Here is an 18,277-nt window from a genome sequence, read left to right as displayed (position 1 = left end):
AGTGAACTGAAAATAACAGAAAATTTATAGTAACACTTCTAAAAATCAATTATTCCATTCTATGCACTCCAATTTGAACTTTCTCTTAATTATTTTACTATATCAAAAAAGATACAGAAAAATGAAAACATTCAAAATACAAGAGATGCCAGCTTGCCATTTCTTGTGAAAATACTTTCATATGAGGGCAGACTAAAAATTTAGCATGCACTGGATGACTGCTTAAAGATAAAATGTATGGAAGGGCAAATCAGCTGGCCCTACATAAAAGAGGTAAAGAATCTCAACTTCCATATAGTTTCACCTGTAAAGCAACTACTAAGAGATGAGAAAAGTGGCAGATTTTTATTTAATAATTTTTTTTTTTATTCTTGCATCTTCCTCCAAAATACTGACAACACAGGCAGGTATCAAAACAGAGGACTCCTTGGTTTGGTCTTGTACAAGAATTCTGTTTTCATTACATTCTCTTTAAATAAAGGAGAGCACTATCTCTCAGCAAAATGCCTCCTTACCAGTGAAATAATAACGTAGAACTGAGGGGTTACGACACCGACATTTCATTGCACATAGCACAGGGCACGTGGGTAAGTGGCTGTGGTCTTAATCGCTTCCCCTGCTGACTTACTGGTAAAGCCTCCTTGCAGAAGACAAGCTGACGGAGGCTTTGTGATGAGGGGCTTGACTTAAGTAGGATTGACTGAACACAGTCTGATGCACTCAATTGCCCAGCATGCAGACAAGCACCACTGGCCAGAGCAGGAGAGCAAGGTTTGATAATACTATGGTCTAACTCACAGAACACCAAGATCTAGTAGCTAGTCTTAATAAGATCACAGTTGTCAATAAAGATGGATTAAATGGCCATAACCTTAGCAGAAGTCATCAGAGAAAAGTGTTGATTAATGCTGCAGAACTTGTAAAAACTACTTATATTTTTGAACAAAAAATTACTTTAACCTAAATGCCAAAGGTAGAAGGAGCACAAGTCATCACTTACGTATTTGTTCTGCTTTACCGCTGAAAGAGCGCAGTTTATTGTGAAGTTAAGAATTCTACCTCAGGGCTTTAAATGATGAGAATTAAACAGACTACAATGTAGTTCCAAGGTGTTTTTTTTCTTATTATTATTTGGCACTGTGATGAAAAGTAATTAAGCTTTGGCAAATTTTCTTCTTAGATGTAATTTGGACTACTTATCTAGCCTCTCACATGGGAGCAGACTTGGCAACTAAAAAGAAACACCTGCTTTTATCACTTTAGAACAACACTCAGCAATATGCAAAGTTTCTCAAGCCCTCGAATTCTGAGTGTTATGCTTAATAGTTTCTTATTTATTCCATGTTCACAAATTCATGCATGAATGTGGCGTCAAACTACCTAATTTGCCGAAATGCAGAGCAAATAAGCCATTAAGATTTGACCTCAAGCTGGCAAGGCGCTAAAATGAAAACAGGTAATAATACCAACTCTGTAAGTGAAATACAAGATTAGACAGACATTCAGCTATAAAGCAGTTCCAGTGGTACAGTGCCCTCAGCTTCTGTTGTCTTAGGAGGAGATTTCCATAGCATCAGCTTGACGGCACAAAAGGGCTTGGCTGTCCCCTCATCACCCACCAGCCTGCATGTACAGCAGGTGGCACGGTGCACTATTCAGGCTGTGAGACAAGGAGTACCCATGCTAACACCTACGCATAGCACAGCTCTCCTCCTCGTTCATAGCCTTCTGGGGAATTCTGACTCGAGAGGAGCCTTTACGCTACGTTTACTTTATGAATTGTCCTAGCTTTGAATGCACCAGAGATACAGGGTAGGAAGGATCCCAGTGAGTAAAATTAAAGTCAGTCACGTAAGAGAACTTTAGATGGATCCACAAAGCTTTCTAGTTTTGGCCCATTTTCCCCTTCCACAGCAACCTCAAACATTCCCTTACAAGGACTGCAAGAGCTTTATTGAAAAAAACCTCACAAAAACATCTGATAAGGACAGTTGCAGAGACCAAGGGCATTTCTAACATGCTACACCCTGCCACAGCAGGGAAGGTATTTGATGAAAACACCTAGACAACTGGGAAGTAAACCACATCCCGCACTGCAAAAGCAAAAATGACAATAATACTGGGAACAATAAGCAGTAGCACTATGCCTGAGAGTCACAAAATAATTCTTCTATTTTATTCAGTACTGGTAGACCATCATCAGAAGGAATGGGAAGAAGGAAGAGGAACATCTGGAGAGCCCGGAAGAGAGTACCTGAACAGTCAGAGATCTAGAAGTCAAGTTTTCAGAGAAAGTCTGAAAGAAGCGAGGGTTAATATCAAAATGAAAATACTGAGATGTTCCAACCTCAACTACTCTGTGACTCTGTGAAAAAGGATAGGATTTTCCAAGCATATAAGAGATGGCTATAAAGGCGCAGGATACTAATTTGTTCTCCAAGTCTGCTGTGGAGAGGACAAGAAGAAATGAACTTAAATTGCAGCTAGGGAGACTTGAGATTAGAAAAGCTTTTTAATGGTAGGAATAGCAAGGTAATTGAATGGAAGAGTAACAGGGTGGTAGAATCTCATCACTGAGATTATATCATATTTAAGATCAGGCTGGATAAGCCTGGAATGATTTAAATGTAATTGAGACTAAGTCAGAGCAAGGAAATGGACTGGATGCTTTTTGAGGTCTCTTTGAGCCTATGATCTATGATACTATAATCATAAACTTTAATTTCCATCTCTGGGATCACTACCTATATTAATTTATCAAGATCCATCTTGAAATGATTTAGGTTCCGTGTCCTCCCTGCCCTATTTGAAAGGTCATGCCAGAATTCAGACTTCATTCCTTTGATGTCAGAATTCTTGTTCTAATTTACACTCTAAATTCATTCAGAAGCAATTAATATCCATTTGATCTTAAAGCAGGTTCAACTTCAATAATTCTTCTTCCTCCCTTGTACTAATTACTGAATCTCTTTTACAAATAGTAATATATTCTCTTTCTCAGTCTTCATTTAACTATGCTCTCTACCTCAGACAGCAGCAGTCGTCAAGCTACGGTAGCACAGAGTTCCTTGCAAGCCAGTTTATTTTGCTCCAACTCCAGTGTCATGAAAGCTACACAGCCTGTGGAAAATGCCCTCATTCATGCCATGTTAGCTCAAGCACTCCTGCTTTTCACTGCAATTTGTGATGAATGCATATCTTACACCAGGGAATCCTGCAAGACAGAAACAAAAACAAAAAAGAATGTTACATCATTTTGTATTTTAAATGGGTTTGCAAAACCAAATTTGCTGTTCCCATTTCTCCCATGATACAAAGAAGATGTAAAGTTCTCCTAACAAGAAACCTTGGGGATTCTTTTTTTGCGGGATCTGTCCTGATCACAAAGTTCCTGTGAAGAAGGCAACACAGTGCATCCCCATTAGCAAGGATTTCACCACTACCGCAAAGGTCAACTACTGATAGATAAGATAAAACCAGCCTGATACAGCTGATCTCTTTCATGCCAGGACTAGAACATGTTCCAGACTTGTCCCCCTTGGGAAATGAAAGTGCAAAAGGGATTGTAAACAATCTTTGTTCTTCTGTCACAATAACAGATCAAATGATACTGTCTCTAGGGTAAGTGGGCATGCTCCAGTAAATTCAATGGAATTGCTCCCCTTAAGCTTGCAGTACATTTGAATCTATACAAAGAAAAAAACCCACACTACAAACTCTTCTCCCCTCTCATTCACCTCACTTCATTAAAAAGTTTAGAGCCAATGAATTTATACCTTATACATTTTTTATAATCTATTTTATCTCTATTCTATAAATTATTTAGCATAACTTGGTCACAGAAGACTTTATGTACATGACCAAAATTAAACTGTGGAAGACAAAATTTTATCCCCTCTGTATTCAAAGTGAAATATTTTATGTTGTATTTCACTATGTATTTCTACCATGAAGATAAGAAAGCAATCATACACATGCACACTGATACCCTGTAGGACAGGGTGTCCAGATCTAGCCTTACAGGGCTTCATCAGACTTTATTTTCAAACATACATGTAAAGTTTCTATTGATGCCTAAGGAGCACACTGCATGCAGCAGAAAGCAGGATTTGCCTTTGTAAGGAATGACTCTTCTCATACTTTCATTTGTATAAACATTATCTGAAGCAAAGAATGTGCCAATTGCAAAAACACAGCCTGAGAAGAGAATCAGGTTCCACGGTTTGTACAAAACAACCTGGAAAGGACCCCTCCGTTGGCTTGTGATGATTCATACTTAAATGCTCCAATTATAGAGTTTTGTCTCATGCAACCATGGTTGCCAATGGTTACTTCCTACATATGCCTCCACTAGGTTGCCAACATTCCCATTTGTTTTGAATTAGAACAAATACTCGGAAACACAGGAACAACAGGCCACTAAACTAAGCCAGAACCTCTTGGCACTAGGAATGAGAATTTCTAATGTTAATGCTTACCAATGGGAACGATGCCACTGCTGGCACCTTTAAGTCAAAGCATCTTAACAAAATTGACTTAAACCGTTACAGATGAACTTTAAGTTAGTGCCCGAGAAGTTTCAGGAATCGTTGATATAAATATCTTTTGCCTTCTTTCAGAGTTCACTTATTAGCAGCTGCTTAGAAATCTAGACTGTGAAAATAATAAATGATGAATCCCCTTTTCAAAACGCAGCTTTTCTGATCCAATGGAAACGCTTTCCAATGCTTCAGAAACAAGCACATATTCATTGAAATTACATAATTGCAAAGCACAGTTTATTGAAAGGTGGCCTTGTGATCCACATGGCAGCATATGCACACGTACAGAAGACTGGAATCCCCTCCGAACTGCAACAGTCAGAGGAAGCAGCACATTCATCCCTTGTGGTAGCATCCAAATACAAGAGTCCTGACAGGTTCTGTATCTGTCCGTGTTCATTCCAGTTAAGATATTTATCCGGAATTTGTAACCTGCATCAGTTCGTTTACATTAATTTTAAAGAGGCACAGACACATTCTAGAATACCACTGGCTGGGTGACAACAACTTAGAAATACTGAGAAACACTGAATCAATGCATCACCACAGTCAGCTATATAAATATCTAAAAGAATGTGTTCCCACAACAAAGTCAAATCAGCAGGACAACAGCTGCTTGGTGCTACCGTAATAAAACTGTCAGAAAACTTCATTTTAGCTAACATAGCTGGTTACTAGATTATAAACATAAAATTAGTAACCCTGGTGGATGAGTTGCCAACCTCAAAGGTTGATGTTGAGACTGTAATGGAGCTACTGAGAGGCCCCAGAAGGACACGTGTAAGTCTTTTTAACACAGAACTGCAAAGTATAGTGGGATCTCTTGAAGAAGTCTTGAATATCAAAAGGGAAAAAAAAATCATTCAACTTAAATTTTATGAACTAACAATGCTGCAGTTTTTATTGGAGCCCAGAGATTGGCAAGAATTACCAAGGGTTGTCTATTTTTTATAATGCCTTTTTTTTTTAAGATTTCTGTCTTTTCCTAGCAATATAATTTCACTTGCTTGGACACTGGAATCACAGGTATTTGAATAAATATATTAAAGTGATCTACTGGTACTAACATTTATGTAAATGTGTTTACATTCTCCGCTGAAGCTTGACTTTGTAATTTGTAAAACATTACTCATACTGGATAGCCTTATTACCTAGATGACAAATATATGTGAGAAGCTTTTACCTCCTTTCATCTCACCAGATCGAAGCAACTCAGCACTACAGGAATCTGAGCAGTTCAGTCTTCTGCAATGAAAGCTGTGTTTAGGAATGGCCTGCACATGGCCAACCCTCCAAGCTGGCAGCTGGACTGCAGAAAGAAGGAACACTAAAGAAATTATTGCATTAGGGAAGCTGTATATCCTCCTTATCAGACCTTCACCTTGGGAAAGTGAAGGCACTGGATATAACTGATGTGGAGAGTTTTCAAAGGGCAGTCCTGGAGAAGTGAGATAAACTAAAAAAATAGTTGGGAAAAAAAGCTCTAGAAGCGCACCAACATCCACACATACATACTAGTGCCTCGCATCCAGGCCCTGAACTTAAAGATAGAGCCACGGAGAGTCTTGCTGCTGGCCCATGGCTGACAAATGGACTTTCTGCATGAATGCAACCATCTTATTCCTGCTGCTCTTCACTCAATTACTTTAATTTACAGGAAGATAAGTAGGTAGGTAGGTATGTAGGTAGAAAGAAAGAGAAAAAGTTTCTACTTCATTATTGATCTTATTTATATTCTACACTTTCTTGTCTCTGTATTAAAACGGAAATGTGTATTTCCGCTTTTTTCTCTTCTTGCACGCTTAAAATCATCTTTTCTATTATTAGGTTTTTCACATCAACAAAAAAAGACATTTCATTTAAACTTACAAACCATGGTGTCTATTGAACCAATATAGAGGAAATCCACATTTCTTATAACATTAAACTTCTGAACAATAGCAGGAATTATGTACCTGGCTCCCTGAAATTGAATTTCCCAAAGTACAAGCATTAAAGGAGGGAACAAGAGATTTTCAGTTTATGTTCCCTGGGAAGACAAAGACAGTTCATTTCTTCTTTTTTTTTTTTTTTTTGCAGAGAAAAAATTATATATGGGAAAACACAACGGCATTTTGATAATCTCTATTTACTCCTGGGAAACAAAATACTTATGTTTCTGAGACGAACTTCAAAGAAACTAGAACTCCATTCAAGTTTCTGTTCTAATCATTTTTTATCCTTTAAATAGGACTCTCCATATTTTTATATGGAGGAGCTTTTTTAAAATTATCTTGTAAATACCTAGAGCATTTAAGCATGAAAACATTTATATCTCCCAGCATTTATAAAAATTATTGAAGATAGAGGTAGAATTCATAACCTAATAGCTTCAGCTTGTTACTCTTTTAAATGAAGTACCTATCTTTCACACTTTCCTCTTTTCACTTGGGTTGAAACAAGTTCTGTAGTTGTTTATTTCAGATTTTTATGACTTCAGAAACACAGTATAGACTGAGCAAGCAAACACCAAACCAGCTGGTGTCACCTTTCGCATTTGGGGACTGAAATCTCTCTTGTTCTGAGGCTTTTCTTCTGCAAGAGTCAGCTGCAGGCTGGCTGGGTAACCTGCCCTAGGAGTTGTGCCTGTGACAAACCACGGGAAGGGCAGGCAGAGTGAGTCCACCCTGCAAATCACAGAGTTCTCTTAGTGAAGTTCTTCCGATAACCAAATATCCGAATTTGCTCCCTCCTGGTAAGCTAAATAGCAATAAGGTTGAGTACACAATCTCTGCTTTTGAGAAAGAGCTTCTGCTATCTTTAGATAAAACTACATTAAGAAATGCCAGAGATTACAGGGCACCTAATAAATGCACGTAAAAGCTAAGAGGAAATAAATACCTGCGAGACAACTGGAAGGAGTGATGTTACCCCTTCCCTGTCATCCCAGCTGTGAGCTAAATTGCCCAGGATTTCACAATCTCAGTCAATTTTGCTCACAGTCGGCAATGCCGGCAAATTGCTTTCCAGTGGAGACAAAACTTTCCTCTCTCTCTGACAGCTGGTATGTAAAAGAGTAAAGAGGCAGGAAAAAAGGCTGAAGACCTCCAGAAGAAATACAGACAACGGACTGGGAGGCACAGTAAAATAGAAAGAGAAATTAGAAGCAACAATAGGTTTTGCTCCCAGCAGTGATACCCCGCATAAAACTCATATTTACTGGACAATCTGTTATATCCCCCAGAGAAAAACGGAACAAATAATTATAATTATTCCTCAAGGTTTTTCCATGGAGGGTTCTCAGTCTTCCCTCTGGTTTTTGCTCCCAGAATGACACAGAACTGTATTTTTTTTTCCTTAGGAAGTAAGGAAATCATTTTGTGCAGCGGCACACCTATGAAAAGATCCATTTTAAAGAGCAACAGCAAGCAAATATTACCCACTACCAGACAGCTGATGAAAGGTGCTCATCTTCCCACCAACAGCCAGTCTCTGCTTGCTGCCCTTAACAAAACACTCATTCCTAAACCACTATCCTTCTAAGAAAAAATAACTCTCAATCAAACGCCCGTTCCAAATGCCACATATGAATGGCGGAACGGTAAAGAAAAATTCAGAAACACGTCCACAAAAAACTCACAGGACTACCCAGACAGCATGCTAAAGCCCCCCTTTAGCTTGTTGCAATCCTGTTGCCCAGTCCCTGTTTGGAAATTACTGGGTTAAATTGCTAGCTCTTTCCAGCTGAACCCTCGTTTCAGGTTTTCTTCTAAAGAAAACCTTGCAAGCCACAAGCTCCTGGTACTCAGTAACAGCCGGTTGCTTCCACGAAGCAGCAGCAGCCGGGCCTTGCGGCGCTCCCCCCTCTGCCGCCTCACAACGCTGGGTGCGACGCAGCTCTGCACACCCCCCCGCTGGCTAAAATTATTTTCAAGAAACGTTAAAATTTGCCAAATTTACCGAGCTGACGAGGAGCGCACGGAGCCACGCCGCACGTACCCCTCGCACCCGTAAATGACGCGGTTTCCAGCGCAAGGGCACGCCGGCTCGCTGCGCTCCCGCCGCGGCCCCCCTCCTCCTGCCGCCAGCGCCGCGGCGGCGCGGCGCGGGCCCCAGCGGGCCCAGCCCCGCGACAGACCGAATGGCGTCAGCTTCTGAGATGAAAGTACCTCAAGAGCTCTGCTGCCGCACCAGCTCTCTTCTGCCGCGGGGGCACTGGCGTCCGGGGTCGCCAGCGATGCGCTCGGGGAGCTACGGCGTGCTCGGGCCACCAGCCCAGCCGCCGAAGCGGAGGGAAGCCAAGGCTTCCTCCGGGGCTGAGCCACAGGGCGGTTGGAAGGGCCCTGACGTGATTTCTGATTCCGAACGTGATTAGGAAAAGGCAGTTTTTTCAGATGTGTCACATCCAAAAGATTTCCTTTATCTTTGCAGGGGTAAGGAATGGAAAGAACTTCATAACTCCCCCTCTCCCTCATGTGGCGGGTAACAGAGTAAGAAAAAGGCGGCAAACGAGACGTTATGAAGGTGGAAGCCATGGCTTTCTAGTACAGATGAGTCGTAGGCGTTACTTTGGGGGGTTCGGTAATTGCTGAACTGTGAAAATATTCCGTGTTGCATTAGAAATACTTTTTCATCAAAAGTGAAATCCACACGTCAGTGTGATGTGCCCTTATTGTGCCGTGAAGATTTTTTCTAACTGCTTTAATAACCTAAAGCAATGTAAAATACCACACTAAATCATTTATAAATGTTACGCCATTTAGACTATATTTATGAACTGTTCAAAGTTATCAATTTATTGATAATGCTGACAACATACATTGTAGCTTTGTAGAAAGAAAGGTAAACACTCAGAAGAGCTGGTGAATATTAATGATACCTGCCATTTGAAAAACTGCTGACATAAAAATACTAATAGTTCACAAGTTTGCTAGTTTTCAGTCCTGTTTGCTGCCAAAATCATTCCCTCCCACAATTTTATCCTATTCGCATAGATAATTTACCATTCATCGGCCATTACTTCAACAGCGTCATCCCAGTGTCTAGACAGTATTTTGTGTCCTTCAGCCACTGCAGTACCCCGCAAACCTGGCAGCATGCTGGCTAGCGGCCATTCATCAGAATTAACAGACCAGCCACTGTAGGTAGAAGTAACACTCGGAATTCAAACACTGATGACAGTTATGAAAAAATCCTTTCGTCTAAAAGCACTGTGTTTTTTCCTTCTGGCAAAATGTACATCACCCATTTAAACGCCAGATTTTTCTTGTTACTATGGCACGCACAAGAAATGCGATCAGAAACGAGTAACGACCGAGATCCAGGAGTTCCCAGGTCAAGCTCCTTTCGAGCGCTCAGCCGGCAGGTCACGGCGAGGGAACTGGAGCTGTGCTGACAACAGCTATTTGCCAATACTCAGAACACCAAAATGTGAACAGTGAGTTCCCTCGATCCAGTTTATCGACAGTATTACACAGGTACCACAGTTTGTGACTGTACCGCTGGCACGTCCTGACGGTATTCCTGCGCACCGTTCGCGGGACTGGGATTTGTACGTAACTCTCTGATAGCCTGGCTTAGGTTATCCCAGCCCAATGCCACCCTGCCCATGCAAACTCACAAAACTTAGAAAAGCAGAATCAGTTTTCAAGTTTTTTGCCATTGTCAGGGAGGGCACAGTGTGGGGAGTTCATGAAGGAAGAAACTCTTTGTTTGGATGGGCAACAAATGTGGAAGAAAAATGCATTTGTTGCCCAATACAGAGATGCACTCAAATTAAATAAATGTAAACAAATAAGGATTTTAAAAATTTATAAAATTCTGACCTCGTAATATGCTTGTCTTCCCACTCGTGCTCCCATTCCTCCACACTCCCTCTTAGTTTTCAAGAACTTAAATACAAAATTGCTTAAAAGTCTCTTCTTACACTGATTTGAAACCCATCTTCTTCACAGCAGAGACTAGTAAAAGCATTTCACAGCTCCAGTTGAGGGTGATATAGAAAAAAATGAAGATACACAAGGGAGAAAAAATAGAAATAATCTTTAAACCATTCTATAAAAGATGATTCCCATTGGTAAATAAATAATGACTCTAATTTAGACTAGTTTAAGCTCGGTATAATAAAACAATATTCAAAAGAGTGGTCAAATGTCCTAGTTTATGGGATATACATATCACAAAATGTGGCTTAGAAAATTTTCATTATTTAATATAAAGAATGGCCAGATAACTTTACAGTTAGAGCCCCGAGTACTGAAATCAAAGGCCAAACTCCTATTGATGTTAAGTATTTTTAATCAGGAATATTTTACTAGAATGGTCAGAGACTTTTGCTCTGGAGCTCATTATTTCTTATTCTTTTCTCTAATGCCATAAGTATTCTTTAGGCACAGGGGACAGCTAGAGCTTAGCTTTTAATGTTAATTATGGTAATCTCTGTAGACATCATCACCTCTTCTCTCTCTTAATTCATAACGTAGGCATGAAGTATCCGTTCAGCTTTCTACTACAGTAAAGTTCACTGCAATCTAGGAAGTTTTTTTGCCAGCTTCCTCTTTAAAGCTTTGTTTATAATTCACTAACGAAAAAATTACTTCAGAATTACACTTAAAACAGAAGGGTATTTTATTTTGTGAATGAATTAAAATCAGTAAGTCAGAAGAGAAGTTAAAGAGTGAAAATAAATAAAAGCACGCTCTCTTGTATTTTTTTCCAGTGACATAATTCAAAGGTAATTCTGACTTCATACTGAACAGAGAGGGACATTATTCATTAATACAAGCTAGGGATGGGATACAAGATCAAGATGAAGATACCTGTCCCTGGTTATCTACAAACAGGTGTCTTCAGGCACAGCAGTGCTCAATGCATTGCCTAAGGACGGCTTCCCACTGACATCCGAGACACCCTATAGCATCTGGAACACCCGGATGGGGCTCACAGATATGGCCAAAGAGCTATAAGAAACCACGTTCCTGTAGTGCAGCAGCTGGAGGCCAGACAGAAAACTCTAGAGCATTTCAAATGACACTAGACATCGACATTCAAGCAACCAGACAGGATGTTTAAAGCCTCATTATAAATCAATAGAGATCTCATCAAGCATCATCAGTGGAGTCTGGAGACCAATTCTATTCTTCAATTCACTTTAAAGTAGACATCTAGTTGCCAGTGAGTTGAATTGCTGTAAACAGACATATGAATGTAGTGGTCTTAATCTCAGGCTGAGTCCTACCACAGATGTCTTCAAGTATATCTTTACATTCATCGATCCTAGCAGTGTTCTAACATTCAAACAGCAATAACTGCGCCTCGTGTGACCCAGATAAGTTAACAGAAGTTACATTATTTCCTCTCTCCAGTGATTCTCATGCAAAAATACACTCAACCAGCTTCTTGTTTTCCACCCCAATGGAAGAAGATCATAAATCACATTCAAATAAATAGGCAAAAAACTATGGGACCTCCCTACTTATCAGAGGTGGATTCGGGAACCTAAACTTCGTCTGAAAACAGAAAACTGTAACTAGACGGCTTTTCCTCTCAGTCATATTCATTCCCATGGCACCTAATTCTGCCATCAAGCATCATCACCTCCAACATATTACTTAAGGATTTTGTAATTTCAGGTGTCACTCCCTCTCTTGCTCTTACACAATGCCTTTCTTCTGAGGATTGCAGAGGTTTTTATATAAATAATAAAGTATATAACACCTATGAATTAGGAGCATGACACAGAGCTAACATGCCCCAGATTTACAAATTTTCTGAAGTCATCTTCTCCCAGAAAAGATTACAGTAACTCTAATTTGCTCTGGAAAATTACTGTGTCCTAAGAGAACTCTCCTGCAATTTGAAGGCATCTTATTGCAGTAATAACTAACACAAAAGAGAAAGGGACTGTTATTTTTCCTTGAATCAGATTTCGGTGATATGTGTCATTACATGTCCAAAGCAAAACAAGAGAACACTAACACCGCAGAGGTATCAGTCATGACTCTGTAGCTGTGGGTGAGCCCCACTTCACACTTTAAAAAAAATTATTCAGATCCTGCTGTGCTTAAAAAACACATCATATACTCTCCAACCCGAATAACCAACACAAAGTGAGTTCTCTAAATAGAAGTTTAAATTCACTGATTTATAAGCCAATGCATCTATACCAAATAAGAAAACCAAAATCTGATTCCTCAGAGCATCGCCGCCAGCCTCGGCACGATTCAGAAATTTTTGGCAGCAGCAGGAAGCAGGCTCTTCTCCTCCTGCTGCAGCCCGTTTAAAGTTTAAGCACATGTTTTATATAGAAGCAAGGTGATAGCGAAGCTCAGAGCAACTGCTTCTAATTGTTGTGATTAGACGGACCACGAGTAAAATGAGTCTGAGGGCTCACAGGGGAGGCCATTTTGACAGAGATAAACTTTCCTCTCCGGCTATTTTGCGCATGGCAATCCTGTTAAGTGGAGCAATATAGAGAAGGGGCTCACATCAAAAGCTTTCACTGGTAAATCACTTCTTTCCAGCTGCCACCGTTCTGTAAAGATCCTACAGCTGGTGACAGGACTCAGAATTTGTGCTCATAAAGTTCCCAGTGGTACTGCTGCCTCCACGACAGCGTGGAAGAAAAGTAACCTTAGCTGGATAAATATGCTCTGGTCATACACCGAGCTTTTAACCTTACAGGTAGAGGGACAGGCTCTTTGCTTCTGGTTGGGGCGGGGAGGGGGACACTCTTTTTGGCGATACTAGTCTCCACGGTACTCTTCTGAATCAATAAATCTATTGCAAAATGAAGGCATTTTCATCAGCTCACTTCAGCTGCTCTGCCAAAAAAAAAAAAAAATCTTAATTAGCTGGTATTTTTGGGCTGCTTTGTTATAACCAGCAGAATGGTGAATCTGCCCCCAACTGTTAATAATTAAAAAGCCATTTAAGGCTGCATATCTTCAAAGTATTAAAAATAATTATGTGACAGAACTGTTATAGGATATGCTCACTTAATATAGCTCAAAGAAATGAGATAAGAATTATTTACTGAAGATGTACATATAAGGTTGCTTTGCAATGAAGGTATATGTGTGTATGAGAAGGGAACAGAGGAGGAGATCCTCATCTGGAAGAGACTACACAACTCAGAAAATTTTCTCCAAATATTCTTTAATGGAATCTGCTTTTTACCTAATCTTAGAAACATATAGTCATGCAGATAAAAATGATTAAATGTCTCACTGCTGCCTCTGGAAAGGGAGATAAGTTAGCCTTTGGTGGTTAGAGACGCGCTTTCTGAGAGCTGTTCTTTCACATAAACTTCTGCCAAGCAAAGATTACTTGGGATTGACAAGTCTGTGCTTTGGGATAAACAAGATCTTTTCTCTGATAGCATGTTGGAAATAGATGCTTAGGATACAGGTAACAGTATAGTCTGCCAGGCGTATTATACAGCTTGGGGGGGGGTCTCAGGGAAAAGGTACCAAGCCACACAAATACCTACATATGCCTAACAGTGTCTACGAATCCGCGTTTTTCCAAACAATACCAAGAGAAGGAAATCTTTCCCTCATACACTGCAACTCTGATGAGAAAAAGCCAATTCTGCTTCCTACCCTGTGGGAGGGTGGAGACAAAGGAGTAGAAAGAGGAGACAAGATGGTTAGGTTGGAGTAGCTGAAACAGTAATCTGGATAAATTCTCACAAGACCCAATGAAAGTAGGAGGTGGTTTGACTTCTTCAAAAAACACATATCCCTTTGGGATCACTAACTGTTCTGTAACCAACACCAGCTGCACGGGGCATATCGGGGCTGCCGGCATCCATACAACCATTATCAATCAACAAATTTGCTGCCACATCCATGACTGGAGATGGGGAAAAAGTTACAAATGGTCCCAAATTTCTCAGTGCCACTTTGTTAACCAACAGTGCTAAGGCTTCTGCTCAAAACACAGCCTGTGCTTTATCTGCAGCCCTAAAGGGTGGGTGCCCTCTTCTCTTTATGCTTTTCTGTCTCCTAATTCAGGCCAGGATGCTTCACTGGTGAGGCAGTGGACCCAAGTGAACACCACGGAAGTACAAACATTTTAAGACTTGTCTAATTTTTAGTATTTTTTTAAAGGCATGCACAGAAGCAGAAGTCATCTATAACAGCTGCCACTAACTGCAGTTGCTGCCGCACATGAGTGATAATATAATGCCCAAAACTCTGGTGCTGAAATATATTCTTTCTGTTTCCCAGGAGATGTTCTTCAGCAAAATAATCCCAAACCAAACACATTACATACATGCACCTTTACCTGTGTATGTAGACAGGCATTTGAAAATGACAGGTCCTCATAAATTTATCCATGAATTACCACTAGTCATTTTCAGATGTGATGCCACTTAAAACACCTGTACAGGCTGCGGGTATCCTTGAACTCAGAATCTCTCCTTTTTAATTGCCAAAAGTGACATTTAATTGCAAAGAGGTGTTGAATCTTTGTTAAACTTTACTGATACATACATACTACCATTCACCACTTCAAATTTTGCTGACATTATGTCGGTACAGATTTTCTGTTTGAATACCTGACACCAGCCAAGCCCCGCACTTTTCTTTTACCTGGAGTAATGGATAGCTTGATGTCCTGCAATATTAAAATAGAAGTCCGTCGTATGTTTCATCTCATCGGTATGTCCAGAGACTTCAATCCAGTGTGCTATTGGGAGGCAGTAAACTCCATCTACTATGTTGCTCTGGTCGTAAACACAACTTCGATCGTGATAGGGCCCATTACCTAGAACAGAAGAAAGGACAGTTGCGGGCTGTGTATCTGGAAAATCTTCCAAAAGTTTTGCACAAGCTGTGGACTGAGTATTTAAGGCCAAAAGTGGTATTTGCTGCCTGTTCAAACTGCATTTCTTATAACACATTATTAACACCTGAAATCGTCGTAACAGAAGCCCTGCCACAAAGCAAATGCTCAGCATTAAAATAAATTTTCAAAAATTATTTTAAAAAAAAACGTTGAAGATGTATAAGACTCCCAAATCGTCAACCATGGCACTTAAAACTTCAAGAATAATTAATTTCATTGAAGTTCCTCGTTTGATTACTGATAGCATGTGACCTCAGCATTTAATGTTTCTGCTGCGTGGCCTCCCTCTGGGGGGTCCAGCTTGCTGCGGCCGGAGGTCCGGCTCCGCAGGGCACAGCAGCATCACCGTGCCTCAGGCTTACTTCTGAGGAAGCTGCCAAGCTACGAGAAAGACCTCGGAGAAGGCACAGAGTACGGCCCTGCAAGCTCAGGAAGGTAAAGCCGCAAACAACGGTAGGACTGGCGACCCTGGGTTTGTTACCGGCTTAAGGATTCAAGAAGAAAAACACCGACGCGGAAAGGCAGCAAATCCCGAAGAAGAACAGCAAGCTGGTGGCAGGCAGCAACGGAGACCGGTTCCAGGGAGCAGAGAAGGGTGGTCCTCCTCCGCCTCGCTGGCAGCTGCCTGGCCAGCAAAGGCTCTTCAGGTGTCCCGCCGTGGACGGGACATACACCGATGCCTAGCCAACGGCTCATTACATCCTACCTGTCTTTTACGTTCGCTAACCGGTAAACAAGCGCTTTGTATGTCTTCAGATGCACGTCCCGCTTACAAGGTCTGCTCATACACGGTAAAGTTGCCCAAAGTGATGCAGAGAGACGCGATCACGTCTGCAATACTGAGCGATCACGATTACCTAAAATGGCTTCCTGTAAAGTAAGAATTTTTTTCTTACAGTTTTCCATTATTTAATACCCATTACCCCTTCTTCTCTTACAGCAATAGTGTGAGCTTTAGTACACAAAACCGATTTTTAATACCGTGCCAGAGTAAGCAGTTTGAATTGAACCGGGTCCTGTCATCCATCAAAAGGTTATCTAGCCTCCAGAAATTCAGTACATGTATATTCTCTCCTCCTCCATCATTTTTACATACTTATTGTAATACTAATTGCCGTGTAGGAATTATTGTGCAGGTTAGAAGTGACGTAGTCTACGGCTTGCTTTTAATGTAAACCTGTTACACTTACACATTATTAATGATGTTAGAACATTCCTGAGTCAAATTATGCCCGAAGGAATATCCTCAATTTCACACTGCACGTAAATGCATGACCAGCTTCCAAGCACCACAGCTGGGAAAATTTGCTAGAGCAAGAGCATTTTGGGAGATGTATTAATGCAATGATTAGAGAATAAGACTAACATTTAATAGTAACGTTCAATCAATCTCCTTATTTCCAGATGACATGCAGTACTTTCTATCATAATTATGAAATATTATTATTTACCAAACAGAAAAAGAAAATACTAGGCAGAAAACTATTTTCTCTTGCTATATTGCTGAACCATTATGTATCATATGCAATGGTACGATGCAGCTTTTGATAAATAAGGTAAACAAGATCTGTATATACCTCCGGAAGCTACAAATCTTACCACTATATTTTTATCTCACATTTCTAATCGTTTACACATTCTCACCACTTTTAAACAATATTTGAAGACAGCTGTATACATCAACAAATACAAGAGCGTAACAAAACCTATGGATGTTTATGACACTTAACCGACTTCATATATCCAGCAACATCTTTACAACCACCCTGCCTTCCCTGTTTTACCCTCCGACAGCTGTCTGTAGCAACGCACACCATCATGACCCTGCCCAGCCATCACAAGGCTGCATCCCATCCCCACACCCACCCACGGGCCGACATTCCATCCCCACACCCACCCACGGGCCGACATCCCATCCCAGCCTCAGCCCGTCCCCGCGCCCAGGGAGGTGCCCGGGGCTGGGGCTGCCCTGGTGCCCACGGCTGCCTGCTCCTGGCCGCCAGCCCCGTGGGGTGTCCCGGCAGCCCCCAGCCCCCACTGCGCCCTGGCAGCTCTGGACCATGCCCTCGGGACCTGTGGCTCTTTCGCTGCTCCCAGCCCCATGCTTCCCTGCTCGCGGGCGTCCTTGTGTGACGGGCACCTCCTGCTCCCGACTCCTGGTAACGTCGCCATTCTGCCAAGGATCCCTGAAAGAACCCATCTGTCCCCTTAGTGCTGGGTGACACCTTCTGCACGCTCCGGCTCCCTCCAGGGCTGCCCCTTCCTCCTCCAGTTGTTCCTCCTCCCCCATCAGGGTTTCTGTGTGAATTTTTGCCATCACAATCTACGATATCTCTCTCCTGCTTAATTTCTCCTTTCCCTGAGGTGATAGTTAGTCCCACAAGACAACAAGCCTCACTCTTCTTCGTCTTCATAATCTCAGCTGCATACCTCCTGCTTTCTCATTTCCAACTGCTGCTGCTTGAGGTCCATGTCCTTCTCTCATTCACCAGCGGTACTGTCCATCCTCTTCTCCAGCTTTAATTCTCAGCTCTTTTTCTCCTTCCTTCTCCATCACCTGCCTTCTTAAACGGCGGTAACCTCCTTGACTTGTAACCTCTTCACCTTGACCATCATTCGTCCCCTTACCTAGCCTGCAGCCACACCTGAAAGTGCACCAAGAGTAAATTGCCACAAGATCTTTTGTTTCATTTGGTCCTTCAAACAGGTTTTGTCAAACCTCATTCTGAAAAGCTTCCTTCTCTAATTATTATTTATCGCTGTTGATTTTTCTGCACCACTCCAACTCACCTTCCCGCTGTGGCCTACAGTCAAACCAGAATCTCAGAAGGCATGTCTCCAATTGACTGTAATGCTCAGGTAAACAATAACAGCTTGCATTCGTAGCATTCTTCACGGGAACT

At 41.3% G+C, this 18,277-nt stretch overlaps 1 protein-coding gene across 1 annotated transcript in view; it reads right to left on the bottom strand.

Annotated features, from left to right (window-relative positions):
- The window catches only part of EPM2A (EPM2A glucan phosphatase, laforin), a gene marked incomplete at both ends in the record, with an annotated part of 39,133 nt that overhangs the window by 9,053 nt on the left and 11,803 nt on the right, over positions 1 to 18,277 (bottom strand). The window contains one exon of the mRNA XM_081998556.1: positions 15,119 to 15,293. Within this exon, the coding sequence (XP_081854682.1) occupies positions 15,119 to 15,293 (175 nt within the window). The remainder of the gene's footprint in view (positions 1 to 15,118; positions 15,294 to 18,277) is intronic.

The sequence above is a fragment of the Phaethon aethereus genome (assembly GCF_964289735.1).
Source record: "Phaethon aethereus genome assembly, chromosome: 3".
NCBI classification, from domain to species: domain Eukaryota; kingdom Metazoa; phylum Chordata; class Aves; order Phaethontiformes; family Phaethontidae; genus Phaethon; species Phaethon aethereus.
Note: the sequence above shows the minus strand (reverse complement) of the source record. Positions and strands in the feature narration are given on the sequence as shown.